This window comes from Phocoena sinus, chromosome 10 (genome assembly GCF_008692025.1).
Source record: "Phocoena sinus isolate mPhoSin1 chromosome 10, mPhoSin1.pri, whole genome shotgun sequence".
NCBI lineage: Eukaryota > Metazoa > Chordata > Mammalia > Artiodactyla > Phocoenidae > Phocoena > Phocoena sinus.
This window is the reverse complement of record NC_045772.1, coordinates 87,924,645-87,939,762: the sequence shown is the minus strand read 5'-3', so window position 1 is coordinate 87,939,762 and position 15,118 is coordinate 87,924,645. Positions and strand designations below refer to the sequence as shown.

The window sequence follows — 15,118 nt, the reverse complement described above, 5'->3', positions numbered from 1 at the left end:
ATGTTATGATTCATTCAATTACTAAACATTTGTTGAATACTAACTATATACAAGGCAGTACCTATGATAATACAAAAATTTGCATTCACATTACATTTTCCTTAATTGGGACTATACAATACGTTACAATTAGCTACAGGTATTCTATTTTAGGTTACTATTTATATAATTCTACATGTAACTGAAACATAGACAATAAGTTGAAAACTGAGGAAAATTGGTTAAAATTCAAATATATACATATACATGTATGTGTACATAATTTTCTATAATAAAATATGAGTTGTTGGGGAAAATTTTCTTGCTTTAAGCAAGTAGTGACTCAAAATATTAAAGAAAAATTATTCAGAGAGTAAAACACTAATGATGAGGAAGGAAATGACTCCCCTTCTTTCTTTGTTTACTCCTTGGGCTTAGAGCATGAGATCTGATAACTTTTATCACTTATAGCTATACACATAATTAGTGATTGTAAGTTTATTTGTTTTATCCTCCAGTTCATTCAGCTATCTGATTTTCTAAGTACTACGTATTATTTTTTATCAATATTACTTTTTCTAGGAAGAACTTATATTCAAAAGAAGGTTCCATAGGGCCCTTTAACAAATTACAGACAATGCTGAATCCTTTCTGTCCTTCAATATCTCACTCAATAGAACTCAAATCTTAGTATTCTGTAAGCCAGGTAGACAGCTCTATAGAAAGCAGCTATTTTCATACATTGCTATGCTGGTCTTGGGCCCATGCCATTTTTTTCTCTTCTATATGGGATATTCTATAAAAAGCTAAAGAGAATGTTAAACCTAAGAAAGGAAAGAAACATGACTCACTGGCAAGTTGCAGTAATAAAACACAGAATTAAGTATCAAATAAGGAGTGCTTCATAAAATATAGGGCACTATGTAAATATCAGTACCATTATTCAGTCACGTAAGTAAAGTTTATTGAATGCTAGGTGATAAAGATAAATAAAATGTTTTCATTTAGGAAGTTAGGGAGGAGAAAGAGATGTCGACTACGAGAACAATTCAGTAGAGAAGATATGGCAACATGACGGAAGGAGCAGCTAGGTTGGCCCTAAGGAATCAGGGATGGTTTCCTAGTGAAAGGAAGTCTTGAGCTAAGAACATAAACGTAAGTAGGGGTTTGTTAGGTAAACAGAGAAGAAGACATTCTAGGGAGAGAGAGTAGTGTGTACAGAGACTTGAAAGAGCTTGGCTTGTTCAGAGAACAGTAGGCTGCCCTATATGGTGACCACGTAGGTGGGCAGGGCTCAGATCAAGAGGGGTCTCCAATGCCAGGCAACAGCCTTTGGATTTGTCTTCTAAGTTTTTTGAGCCACGAGAGGATTTTCTGCAAGGAAGGAACATAATCAGATCTGCATTTTCAAAAAGATCATTCTGGTAACGGTGATGAATGTTCATATTAGGATATGAGGAATGAGGGTAACTTGGTGACATATTTAATGAATAATTAATAAAATTTATTAACTGACTGGTTGTGGGAGGATGAGTCTGAAGTTTCTGATGAATGAAGTTTCTGATGAATTTCTTAGTGAATGCTGGTACCATTCACTAAGAGGGGAACACACGGGGTGGTGCAAGTATTTGGAGGAAAAGTGACTTGTTTGGGAATGTTGAGCTTGAGTACTGGAGGACCACCCAGGAGGAATATTCCAGAAGGAACATGCCTAGAAGGAAATTTGATATATGGTAAGGAGAGAGGTCTAGGCTGGAAATAAGATTTAGGAATTATTACCCTATCAGGCAGTGGTTCTCAGACATTAGTGTATATAAAATCACTGAAGTGGCTGTTAGATGCCAATTCCTTGGTCTAATCTTCAGAGGTTCTGGTTGAATGGTCTAGGAGAGGCCCAGGAATCAATACTGAAATAAGCTTCCTGGCGACTGTGCTGCAGATGGTCTAGAGCAAAGAGCGGGAAGAGAACTACATGGAAGTGGCATCAAGAACCCCCAAAGTGGAAAGTTTCAAGGAGTGGAGGTGGTGACATGAATACAGCAGAGAGGTCAAGAAGTGTTGGAGCTGAGGGCTTCCCTGGTGGCGCAGTGGTTGAGAGTCCCCCTGCCGATGCAGGGGACGCGGGTTCGTGCCCCGGTCCGGGAAGGTCCCACATGCCGCGGAGCGGCTGGGCCCGTGAGCCATGGCCGCTGAGCCTGCGCGTCCGGAGCCTGTGCTCCACAAAAGGAGAGGCCACAACAGTGAGAGGCCCGCGTACCGAAAAAAAAAAAAAAAGAAATGTTGGAGCTGAAAGCATCCACTCAACTTGGCAGCCTTCAGGGGAGACACTGGTGACTCAGAAGAGCAGGTGCAGTGACGTGGTGAGAGCAAACACTGGCTGCAGTAGGTAGAGAGTAACTGCAGGTAAGGAAGAGACCTAGTGAATGAAGCTTGGCTAGGAAGGGAATCCCCTCATGGATAGAATTTGAAATCTAATGTCCAAAGGACCAGATTCAAGCCCTAAGTTTGCCACTTAATGGCTAGATTATATAATATCTTCATGGAGCCCATTTTCTTATTTATACTATGTTAATAATGTCTATGTACAGAGCCATATGTACAAGTTAAATATGATACTGCATGCAAAAGAACTTTGCAAATTGCCCTTCCAAATTTTTCTATTAGCAAGCCATCTGAGTAGCAGAAAATCCTAAACAGTTATATACAGCAGACATCTTACTTGTGTCTGTCCACTGTGACAAAACATCCCCACCTTCAGCTGTTGGAGTGTTCACCCCATGAAAGCAGAGGACTTTAGAGCAAAAAAGAATCATACGTAATGTCCTAAATAGACCAATGCCCTTACTTTACAGATGAGAATCCAGAGGTGTGAGACAGGAATGGAGGTGAAATGATTTATTCAAAGTCATACACTAATTCATGGCAAAGACGGGCATAAATTCAGCCAGACTCCTGACTCACTCTAGCCAGCCCCCTCCACCTGCATAATAACATACTTCTTTTAATTCTCCACCATTTAAATTTTGGTCTTTCTCTTTTACAGCAAAGAGAGAAGAAGGTGATTGAAGCTTTGCTGACCGGGATAAAGGAAGAGGTGTTTAATTTGACCAAGTCCAGAGGTTCAAAGGTGAGTTCCTTGAATACGTTTTTGATATCCATCCCTCTGAGTCTCCAAGCCTCAAAGCAGATGCCAACTTAGTCTAGAATCCCAGCTGTAGTAGAGGGACCAGCCAGCAGCAGGGTTATTAGTGCTGCTACATATTTCTTTCAATTAATCCCCATTTATAATTGAAGAGCTCTCCAAAACATTAACATTAAAAGACTGCAGTTTGAGATAGGCCTTGAGTGGTTCATGGGACACCCTTAGAAAGCAAATGCTAGAGAAGGTTTGTTTCTATCAGAAGGATAGAGATGCTACTTCCACGCTATACTTAAATATTTATATCTCCATCTTCCTTTCTAAGCCACCCAGAGCAGGCCAAGACTTTTGATTCCTCTCACCCAGCAGAATGGCTGGCACACCATATATAGTAGGGAACCTATAGATGGTTATTGAATGAATGAGTGAAATAGTTTCATCCATAACTCTCTTATCAGTTTATTCCTTAACAGAAGAAGAATCCCTAATAAATTGACTTCTGAATATTATTTTTCTTCCCTTAGACCCTCAATCTCCATCTTTTCTACCTAGATTTCCACTAAGCTAATTGTAACCTCTATTTTGCCCTTCCTCGCAACTTTTCCTGATACATAACACTCTATAGTTGACCAGTTAAAGGAACTGTGTACAATATTCTTTATTTTGTGAAATAATAATGTAACAAAATATATAAGGTAACACAAAGTTGGAAAGACAACCTAACCAAAGTCACAAAACTTTGTTGGTAGATTTGAACAATCATTAATGTGCATGAATGAGAAATGTTTCTTGATAGTAAAGAAGAAATTTCTCTCTAGAGCCTCTTTCTCTACTTTCCAGAGCTTACGCTTTTATCATTTCCTTTAAAAGGGGGAAAAACTTGATTTGCTGTTTTCTAAGATGTCACTTTGTTCTCTCTCCTTTCACATATTTTAAGAAACTTCCCTTTGAGTTTTTCTTGTCACAGTATGTATTTTTTCTGTTATATTTGAACTGGAAGCTCTTTAGGACAAGGATTGTCCTCTATATATGGACAGAGCGATGTTTACTTTTAGTGCTCAGTATTTAAACCTCTTCTTTTCTTCAGAGAAGGGGCACTAATCATAGGCTAATACACCTCAAAAAGGTAGATCATGATGTATGAAATGGAATAGTTTCATAAGACAGAAAATAAAAAAATACAATAAAATGCAGAGGTTAGATATGAGTTTAGGTCTGAATCAGTTATTGAAGAGGTACAGAGTGATAAAAAGGGAATATGTTACTGGGAAATAACTCTGTTGGGAGGTCAAAGCACTGGGAAGAAAATGAAATTCAATAACCATCTGAGTACTGACTCAAGGTTGGGAAGGATTCAGTGATGAGGAAGACATGATTCTTCGCCTCCTGCAGTGAAGAAAACACACATGTACACACAACTAGAAAGCAAAGCGGACCTGCATAAGGCAACAAAGATACAAAGAAAGGACATTCTAGGAAAATTTAAAGAACAATACAGCTTTACTCATTAAGGGTGAAAATTATTCAGAGTGCCTCACATTCTAATGTATGAAGCTGGTTTTATTGGTTCCCGGAAGTCACGAGGGCTATTATTTTCCCAAATCAGGAGCACTTTGTATACGCCTCATTTTGTACATTGTCACTAAGTTTTTTATTTACTGCCTTTCCTAAATTTTGGGACACATGGAATTGTACTTAAGATTTTAGGTTACTATTTAAGCTAATAAATAGTAAAAAGCTAATAAATAATTTAAGTGATTTCATAAGATACACATTTTTATTAAGTGAATCCCTATCACTTTTTGAAATATGGCTTGCATTAATGGATCTTGTAAATCAAAGATTCACAACTAAAAGGAATCTCCAGACAACATATGGTCCACTTAACGACTCCTCAGCAGTATTTGTCAAAAAGTCAAATGCTATCGCTGGACTAACAGGTACTAGATTTCTAAAGTTATTATGATATTAAAGAGTCACTTTAGATTTTTCAATCTGTAATGATAGTACAATATAAAGTCAATACTCTTGATTTTCTTGCTGTGTTACATACTGACCACTGATGGTAATGTGAAACATTTCCTGCTATTCACTGATTAAAAAAACCCACATTTTTCCAGAGACTGGGCAGGAGATAAGGGGTCAAAAAGTAATGAAATGAAAGAGGATAATGCAAAGGAACCGAAAAGAGAAAAACATTAAAGCGATGTTATTTTTTTCCCCTGTGTATGCAGATGGACAGGAAAATTATAGCAGTAATTGCAGACTCCTTTTCACCAAAGACAGAATGGCCTTGGGGAATTAGGGTATGAGAGAAAAAGTCCAGTGAAACTACATTCTCATCCAGGCTCCACCTGAGTTGCTAGATTTGGCCAAGGTCATTTACCCTTCTGTGCCTTAGTTTCTATAACTGTTGAAAAAGATTGTTTTTTTTTAAATAACAGAAATTTATTTTCTTTATTTCTCACTTTTTTTAAAAAAAAATTATATTGAATCAGTTGATTAACAATGTTGCATTAGTTGCAGGAGTACAGCAAAGTGATTCAGTTTGTGATTCATATACATGTATATACAAAGTGATTCATATACATGTATCTATTCCTTTTCAAAATGTTTTCCCATCTAGGTTATTACAGAACACTGAGCAGCGTTGTGCTATACAGTAGGTCCTTGTTGGTTGTATAAATATATTTATTTATTTTTAACATCTTTATTGGAGTATAATTGCTTTACAATGGTATGTTAGTTTCTGCTTTATAACAAAGTGAATCAGCTATACATATACATATATCCCCATATCTCCTCCCTCTTGCATCTCCCTCCCACCCTCCCTACTCCACCCCTCTAGGTAGTCACAAAGCACCGAGCTGATCTCCCTGTGCTATGTGGCTGCTTCCCACTAGCTGTTTTATGTTTGGTAATGTATATATGTCCATGTCACTCTCTCACTTCGTCCCAGTTTACCCATCCCCCTCCCCGTGTCCTCAAGTCCATTCTCTACGTTTGTGTCTTTATTCCTGTCTGCCCCTAGGTTCTTCAGAACCTTTTTTTTTTTTTTTTTTTTTAGATTCCATATATATGTGTTAGCATATGGTATTTGTTTTTCTCTTTCTGGCTTACTTCACTCTGTATGACAGACTCTAGGTCCATCCACCTCACTACAAATAACTCAATTTCATTTCTTTTTATGGCTGAGTAATATTCCATTGTATATATGTGCCACATATTCTGTATCCATTTATCTGTCTATGGACACTTAGGTTGCTTCCATGTCCTGGCTATTGTAAATAGAGCTGTAATGAACATAGTGGTACATGACTCTTTGAAAAAGATTATTTGCCTCTTTAGTGATTGGGAAGATAATTCTTTAGGGGCCCCAAAAAGTGGTCAGAAGAAGGTGCTATGAGAAAACCAAGTAGTACTATTATTATTGAGCTGTGTATCCTGTTGGCATGAGTCATCTTGCTGCAAAGACACAGAAGCAATTCCAAGCGTGGCTAAGCATCAGAGACAATTAGAAGGAGGCCAGTGCACTTAGCCGGTGTTAAGGTAGATTTTAGTTGCATTGAAATCTGCCCTTTACTCGTTCAAAAAAACCAAAGCAGGGGGACACTTTTAAAATAAGTATAGCAATGTGATTATACAAATAGACTTTCAAAATATTAAAGCCAGTTTGAATCCATGGTTTGCCACTTAGTACTATGACCTTGGGCAAGTTTCTTTAAACTTCATTTTTCCCATCTGTATAATAGCATCTATAGGGCTATTGCAGGGACTTAAAAACGTACAGGGTTACAAGGACTCAAGAAAGTTAGCTATTATTGTAATTTATAGGAGATAGAAGAAAGTAGAAATTCAGATTGATAAATAAGTGAATCTTTAAAAAAAAGTAAGAAAAAGACAAGTTTGTATTTTATAAAACATTATGTGATTCAAGGGGTCTAGGAAGAGGCAAACTTGTTTTGTCAAGTCTGAATCCACCCCTCTCATGAGTCTACCGCAACCCGTCAAACCTATGATATCTCGCACACAAAACACAAACAGGAAAAACCTTCCGTGTGCTTCAACAAAAACAGCTTTACATGCTAAAGCCACCTATATATATTTATATATATATTTTTTTTTGTTTGAAAAATCTCTTGGATACCCAATAGCTCTTTTAAAACAAAGCTCAGATGCTGTGTTTCTGTTGTTTTAAAGAGAGAGCAATCGGAGGAGCGCGGATTAGCTCCCTTTGAATCTCCCTGGGGGCTGGGAAGCCTTCAGGCAAAGCCCGGGGGGCAGGACGCTTTTTTTTTTTTTTTTAATCGATCTCCGAACCTTCGCTCAGGCGGCGGGGGCGGGGGGGCGCGGGTGGGAGGGGTCTGGCCGCGGGGCGCGGCGCCGCTCACCCATCCCCCCCGTGCGCGCGGCTGGGCGGCCGGCCGGCGGCCGCGGAAGATGCGAAGGGGCGGCGGCGCGGGCCCTACCCAGCCCGGGCGGCGGGGCGGGCGCCGCCCGAGGGGGTAGGGCGCGCGCGGGGGCGCGCCGGGCCGGGGAGGCGCGCTCCGGCCGCGCTCGCTCCGCGCTCCCTCAGCTGGTTCGCTCGCTCGCTCCCTCCTCCCTCGGCAGCCGCGGCGGCAGCAGGAGAAGGCGGCGGCGGCGGCTGGGGAATCAGACATGGCGGCGGATCTGAACCTGGAGTGGATCTGCTCCCTGCCCCGCTCCTGGACTTACGGGATCACCCGGGGCGGCCGAGTCTTCTTCATCAAGTAAAGAGCTGGGGACGGCGCGGGGGCCCGGAGGGGGCGGGAGGCTGGCGACAGAGGGGAGCGAGCCGGGTCGGTGCCTCTCCGGCCCCCTCGGCTCCTCCCGCGCCCCCACTCAAGCCCCGTCTCGGCCCCTTCTCTCACCCCTGCAGCGAGGAGGCGAAGAGCACCACCTGGCTGCACCCCGTCACCGGCGAGGCCGTGGTCACCGGGCACCGGCGGCAGAGCACAGGTAACGCCGAGCCCGGCCGGGCCCGAGCGGAGTTGGCTTTCGCCGGGAGATGGCTGCGGAGCCCTGGCCGCCCACCTCCTGCCGGCAACCTGCCCCGAGCCGCCGTACCCGGGAGGCGGCGAGGTGGGGCGGAGGCCGGCGGGCGGGGGCGGCCGCAGGTAGAGGGGCCGGGGGACTTCCCTCGAGTCTCCGGACGCCCCTCTCCTCCGTCTTTGATTGCCACTAGCCCACGGCGCCCTCTGCCCCATCCCAACCTGCTCTTCCCCCACGCCCCTGGGTGGCCCACTCCCCTCCCCCGGGAAACCTGGGATCCTGAGTTTTTCCTCCCGCGGCCACTCCTGAGTCCTCCGAGCGCCCCCCGGGCCCCCCACCTCACCCCTCTTTCAACCTTTAGGAAATCTTTTCCCACTCCCCTCCTGCAGCCCGAAACCCTGCCTCTCGTCCGCGGGGAGAATGTGTCCACATCCTCCTCCTCCTCCCCGGGAGCTGCCTCCCTCCTCCTGTGCGGCTTCCTCCTCCGAGGTGGGACTTGTGGGTAGGTGGCTGTTGGAGGAGGAGGAGACGAGTTTGGGGGTGCTTCGATCCTCTCCGCGACAGAGCGGCTTGGGAAATCTGCACGCTTTCCCTCGTGCCCCCGGAGGAGCAGCCGGGGCCGGGGCAGGCATTTGCAGCTGCAGTTGCTGGCCAGCCAGATTCGAAGTCCCCGGCGGCGGCACCGAGGTCGCACACACTGCCAGGAGGCGGTGGGCGTGCTGGGAGGTGTCCTGCGTGTGGGCACTGGTGCCCTAATAGGAGAGGGTCGCCGGCGAAGCCTACCTTCCTGGTGCCTTGGATAGCTTGTTTGAATGCTGCATGTGAGTTGAGCTGGAGGAGAGCTGATTTGAGCTTCAGTGCTGGTCTGGCTTTCTTTTGTCATTCTTTGTGTACATTCTTGAAACTTGTTTGTCTTTGAAACGTAACATGTGTTCTCTTCCTGGCCTGCCTCTGTTTCGGGTGATTGGAAAGGCTTGAGAACAGTTTGGGTGGAAGGTGAGGCCGGCTTTCAGAAGTCTGTAGAGCTTGCCCTCCGGGATACTTTTCCAACTCTGAGATTCTCTTAAAGTTGCCAGGATATTGAACAAGCCTGCCTTCTCTATTAAATTCTGGAGTTCAGCGAAGTGACTAATATCTCTAAATTTGCAAAAAGGTGGAGGAGGAAGGGGAAAGCTGGTATAGCAAGCATGATGAGGTTACATTTTTAAGGCATTTCTGACTAATGCGGCGTCATATTTCTTAACTCCCCGATGTCGTCTTTGACTTGAATGTACGTTTCAGTGTTTTGCATACGTAAGTCAACTTTGATGGCCTCTTTGCCTTATGGATAGTAACAGGTTTGTGTCACAAGAGATAATATGATATTTATTTAGCCTAATTGTCTCGTGGAATTATTCCATGATTATTTTGGCTATGTGAAATATAAATCTTTATCCTATTTACCCCCAAGGATTTGATAACATTCACACCTCAGAAAATTTTATTATATGATTTCAGGTTAATTTTATTTTTGAGAGATGATCTTGATTTTTCTCTGGTTTGGTTTACTTTGACTTTGTACACACATCATCGGTTTTTTATTTCAGAGCGGTATTATGGTTAAATCCAAGACACTGGTGGTTTGTAAGTAATATGTAGCACAGAATGGTGCCATCGTTCACCTGCATTATTGCCAGGTTTATTACTTGAAATTTCACATCTCTTAAAGTCAAGTCTGTAGAAACACACATGTACGTATAAGTATGTGATTTCAGATTTCTTTCCCCCTAATTAAGTACTTAGGAAGTTCTTTCTCATCAGTGACACTTCCTGGATGGATTCACTTATGTAGCTGAAAGATATGGTCTTACATAGACACAACATACCTAGGAAGAAGTGGGTGTTACCTTTTACGTATAGTCTTTTTCTTTGGTTTTGGGGGAGTTTTTGGCCTACCGTTCAAGGGTACTTACCTAGGATTACAAGGCATCCCTTTGCTTTTTCGGCTGCCAGGGCGTAGTTCCTCAACACTCTGATCAAAGTGTATAATTATGTCAGATAACCTCTAATGTTGTTGATACTTTTCTGGTGGCTTTACATTTGAATTGCCATTTTCCCAAAAATGATATTATATCTTGAGTTTTATTACCAGTCTAATGCTTTTGGGGGGGGGTTACAAACCTACTTAATAAATGAAAATAGCTGATCATGAAAAGGAATAATTAAAATGGTTTGAAACTTACTGTGCTGTTCTATCAATGTAATACTAATGGTGAAATGTATGTTTTTTTAGATTTGCCTACTGGCTGGGAAGAAGCATATACTTTTGAAGGTGCAAGATACTATATAAAGTGAGTTTTTTTAATTATGATTTTTTTCCTTGGTAATTCAAATGTTGTGATTAACCTTTGGTTGTATGTCTAGGTATGATCATGATTTCTTAAGGTTTATTGTATTATATTGACTTTATGCTTTATGAGTGTTGGAATTTTGAGGTAAAAGATGACACTCTTAGTTTTCTTATGTTGTTTGCCTGGACCTTCATTGATTTGGGAGCTAGATCATTTATGGCCACGGTTACATTTTTGGTGCCTCTGTATATATTTTTGAGTGATAGCGCATTACAGTATTTTGTCTTTAGTACGTTACCTTTTTTTTTCTTTTTAAGTGAATTCTGTTCATGTGTATTTTGACCAGAACTATAAGTAGCAAAAGTGATGTAAAGCTAGATTACTGTTTGATGGACAATAACAGGACTGAAAATAAAAGTAAATAAATAAGGAGTATTTCACAAACATCTGTTGGAGCATTGTTTGTAATTTGCCTCAGTTTATTTAAATATATCTAAGTTTTAAAAATACATATCGAAATATTTTACTGGTAATTGTATTTGAATAAAAGGCTTTCAATAGCACTTACAAGGGACAAATGACCAGTCCTAAAGTTAAATTAATTCTATAGAATATTGAAATAATTTTCTGTTCAGAGTTAACTTGATAGTACTTGGAGACAAATACAATGTTTGAGGGCAATATTATATAGGAAAATTTTTTATCCCTCAAGGGAAAATAAAGGTGGTTTTATCTTCATTTTAAATTAGAAACTGTTTACTTAAGAGCTTGTTTTTGTTGTTTTAAAATTTTTTGTTTAATTTTAAGGAACTGAGGCTTGAAAGAGAATGCTTAAATACAAGATTTGGTTGAGATGTCAGTGGTTTAATAATAATAACAGGTACCTAGCTAAAGGCACCTCTGTTACATTGGGCCCAGTAAGGTATTTTGCTGAGTGCCATTTTAAAGATGATGCTGTACTTCACTAAATTATAATTACCTATGTGGTTTTAACATTTTTTAGAATGATATTTACATAAAATGTTAAGGGATATGTATAGTATTAGCTATGCTTGCTTTTTTGGATATAGAAATAGAGAAAGCAGAACTAAGATACAGGAATGGAGTATAGTTTCAGGATGTGGTCCTTCTCTGGATATGTTTAATTTACATCTTTTATTTGGAGATTGTGCTGTGCATTGTTAGATGGCCTAAAAAATAAAGGCATGAGTAAAGTGCAGAGTCACCAAGTATTTTTTCTAGTGGTTATTTTTATCCTGAATTAAAGTGAGTTTGTATTGCCATGAAAAGGGATGCTTCTTTTTTTTTCTGGACAAAGTATTGATATTTCTGAAGAAAGACAGTTGTTTTTTTTTTTTTAATTTTTTTTTTATTTTTTAATTTTTGGCCGTGTTCGGTCTTCGTTTCTGTGCGAGGGCTTTCTCTAGTTGCGGCGAGCAGCGGCCACTCTTCATCGCGGTGCGCGGGCCTCTCACTGTCGTGGCCTCTCTTGTTGCGGAGCACAGGCTCCAGACGCGCAGGCTTAGTAGTTGTGGCTCACGGGCCTAGTTGCTCCGCGGCATGTGGGATCTTCTGGGACCAGGGCTCGAACCCGTGTCCCCTGCATTGGCAGGTGGATTCTCAACCACTGCGCCACCAGGGAAGCCCAGAAAGACAGTTTTTTTGGTGGAGTTCATTTATTTTTATCCAGTATGATTTTAACTACTGTACCTTAAGCCTAGCTGATCTACAGAATAGGAGTAACATTACAATTCTCAATATTATTTAAATGTCGGTGAATGTGTACGTTCTTAGATGAATGTTTGACAGTACAAAATGTTATTATTCTGTGTGGGCCAAATATGTGTGTTTTAATTTAGAAGTAGGCTGTTAGAAAGACTGAGTTTTCTTTTGTTTTACTAGCCGTTTTGATTAGAGTTTCTTGAGTGTCATGCCTAAGTAAGTTTCTCAGGCAAATGAGAACAATATTAAGAAAGTGGTAATAATTTTACTTTAACTCAGGATACATTTTTAAACTAGTGGGTTTTAATCATGTGGTATTGATAGACAGCCAATCATTGTGTCCAAAAGTAGCAATAAAGAATTTATATTATGAAGGTAATTTGTTCTAAAATTGAGCATATTTTAGAAATATACACTCATTAAACTTCAAGTAAAACAACCATTGACAAATACATGATCTGCTGGATGTTGGGTGCTACTACCTTTCCTTTCTGGGTTATATCAGAAGACTAATTTCTTTTAAGATTAGTTAAATCTCTAATGTGGGCTGTAATTTCCTAGAAATTTTTTACTTGCTTGTGTTGTTATGAGCAATTATGGATGCCTGATCATTCTAATATAATAGGGGCACTACTTTTATCTTAAACTTCACAATTTACAGAGTGCTTTCACATATGTTACCACGTCTGAATCTCATTTTAATCGTGGATGTAGTCAGAAGAATTACTCTTTCCATTGTCACACCACACAATAAAACAACAGAAACATGCCTTTGGAATTTATGGTCTGCAAAGACAGCAAGATGAGAAACAGCAGGAACATGAACTATATTTAGAATGTTCAGAGTAGGAGAAAGGATAGGAGTCTTCAGTAGGAAAGTGATGCCTGTTGGTGGATATATTTCTCATTGTTGGTTCTTTTTTAGATGAAGGAAGGAGGTTACTGCTCAAATTATAAGAAAAGCAGGTGATATAGTGAGCAGGGTGGATTTTATTCACAGGGGAAGAGGGAAGATGAAAGGCCAATAAAAGACACATTGACCATCTTGTTATTCCTAATCCTGCGTTCCTGGGAGGCTCCCAGAACAAGAACTGAAAGAGACTGAAAGAACTTGAGTTGTTTCTACTTTAGTTCCCAAGTGAAGTACATTTAACGCTCAGATTATTTCTCTCCTGAACAAATGTTGGTGTTTATTCAAAATGGCAGAAGAAGAATTTATCTTTGCATAGTATTTTGGTATCAACGACTGCATCCCTGTGGGCATTAAGGAGAAGAACACTCTTGTGGGGAAGAGTTGGAAGGCAGGCCTTGACCCTCTAACACGTTGGAGCTCAGTCTTCCTGTCTTTAAATTTGGCTGGCTGGAAAAGATAACTTCTCAATTTCAGCCCACTTTGAGATTTCTTTGAATTTTATACTATTCTGGGAATTTACAGTATTCTACAAAATAATGAACTCACAGCGCCAAGAAGAGATAATGTGGGAAATGTGGAAAGTTACTTAGCTTTCCTATCCCGGTTAACTGTTTAATCTCCCTCTTTAAGCTTTGTGCAGATAACCGTAGATAAGTCTAAGCAGAGCCAGAGCTGTGTTGTGCTTGCTGTCTTTCTGTTGCTGCATTTTGTGTTTTGTGTACTTATCTTCCAGGGAGAGCTGTGTGCACGCAGTTAACAGTGCTAACTAATGTCAACAGAGGAGCTGATCAGAGTTGAGTTGTATAGATTTGAGCTGGATAATCAGTTTACTTTATACAGTTTTTGAAATGGGTTCTTTCATAAAAGTCTACAGTTTGGAAACAGAATATATAATATAGAGAAGGTGTTTTACTTTAAATCAGTTTGGCCAGAAAATATTAAAATTTGAAAATTCTGTATTATAAAGATAAATATTTAGCTTTAAATTTTTATGAGAAAAGCTTGCTTTAAGCTAACCAGCCTCTAAATTATTTTATTACTTGTGTGTGTGTGTGTAAATACATATACACAGAGTTTGAATTTGATTATTGTTTCCAGATTGCTTTTTAACACTTAATTCATGCTTTTTATCTTTAGGAAGAATGCTGAAAACTGCCAGTGATTTTTATAATTTATAAAGTGTAGCTTTAAATATTCAAATAACTTAGCTCGTAAAATACAGAAGATAATCTTATATATTTGAAGGTTATAAAACTTTCTGCTTACTCCTTGAAATATTACTTAATGACTCTGTAATGACAGGTCATGGTAGCTTAAAATGGATGTGTCATTGACTATTACTTTGTGCTTCAAAGCTTTAAGATGGTTAATTTAAAGGGCTAAGTAAATCTTAAAACAGTGCTCTCCTAATAGTGAGAAACTTTGTTCTAATTATTTAGAGGTCATTGTCTTATGTGGCAGGTTTGGGGATCAAAAAATGTCTTTGCAGGGTAATAAAGTAGTATGTAAATTTTGTGAGGTTATATTTTCATATTGCTTTTTTCTTTCTTTCTTTTTTTTTTTTTTTTGCGGTACGCGGGCCTCTCACTGTTGTGGCCTCTCCCGTTGCGGAGCACAGGCTCCGGACGTGCAGGCTCAGTGGCCGTGGCTCACGGGCCCAGCTGCTACGCAGCATGTGGGATCTTCCTGGACCGGGGCACGAACCCGTGTCCCCTGCATCGGCAGGCGGGTTCTCAACCACTGAGCCACCAGGGAAGCCCCCATATTGCTTTTTTCTTGATTTAAAATTTTAAGTTCTGAAAATTGAACTTTTTCTTAGATATGCAAATAGAGCAGTGCTTGATTTTTGACTAATAAAGTTTCATTTCAGTATCTGCTATAGTTGGGTCTAATGTGTGCTTAGAATTTCAAACTAATCTGCAGTGATGGCAATTCTAGTATGAAATAGCCATTTAAGGTTGCAAGTGAGAGGAAAATCTGTTTCTTCACAGATTATCACAATTCAAACTATGAGTGAAGACG

The 15,118-nt window shown here is 40.4% G+C and overlaps 1 protein-coding gene across 7 annotated transcripts in view; it reads left to right on the top strand.

The window, feature by feature from the left end:
• Positions 1–7,633: 7,633 nt before the first annotated feature.
• PLEKHA5 (pleckstrin homology domain containing A5) overlaps positions 7,634–15,118 on the top strand; it is a 245,304-nt gene continuing 237,819 nt past the window's right edge. For 5 of the 7 annotated variants that reach the window (XM_032646107.1, XM_032646106.1, XM_032646105.1 and 2 more), the window contains exons 1-3: positions 7,634–7,869; positions 8,019–8,098; positions 10,404–10,461. In XM_032646107.1, the coding sequence (XP_032501998.1) occupies positions 7,778–7,869; positions 8,019–8,098; positions 10,404–10,461 (230 nt within the window). In that variant the 5' untranslated portion in view covers positions 7,634–7,777. The remainder of the gene's footprint in view (positions 7,870–8,018; positions 8,099–10,403; positions 10,462–15,118) is intronic. The other 2 variants (XR_004351848.1, XM_032646108.1) reach the window with 1 other exon arrangement.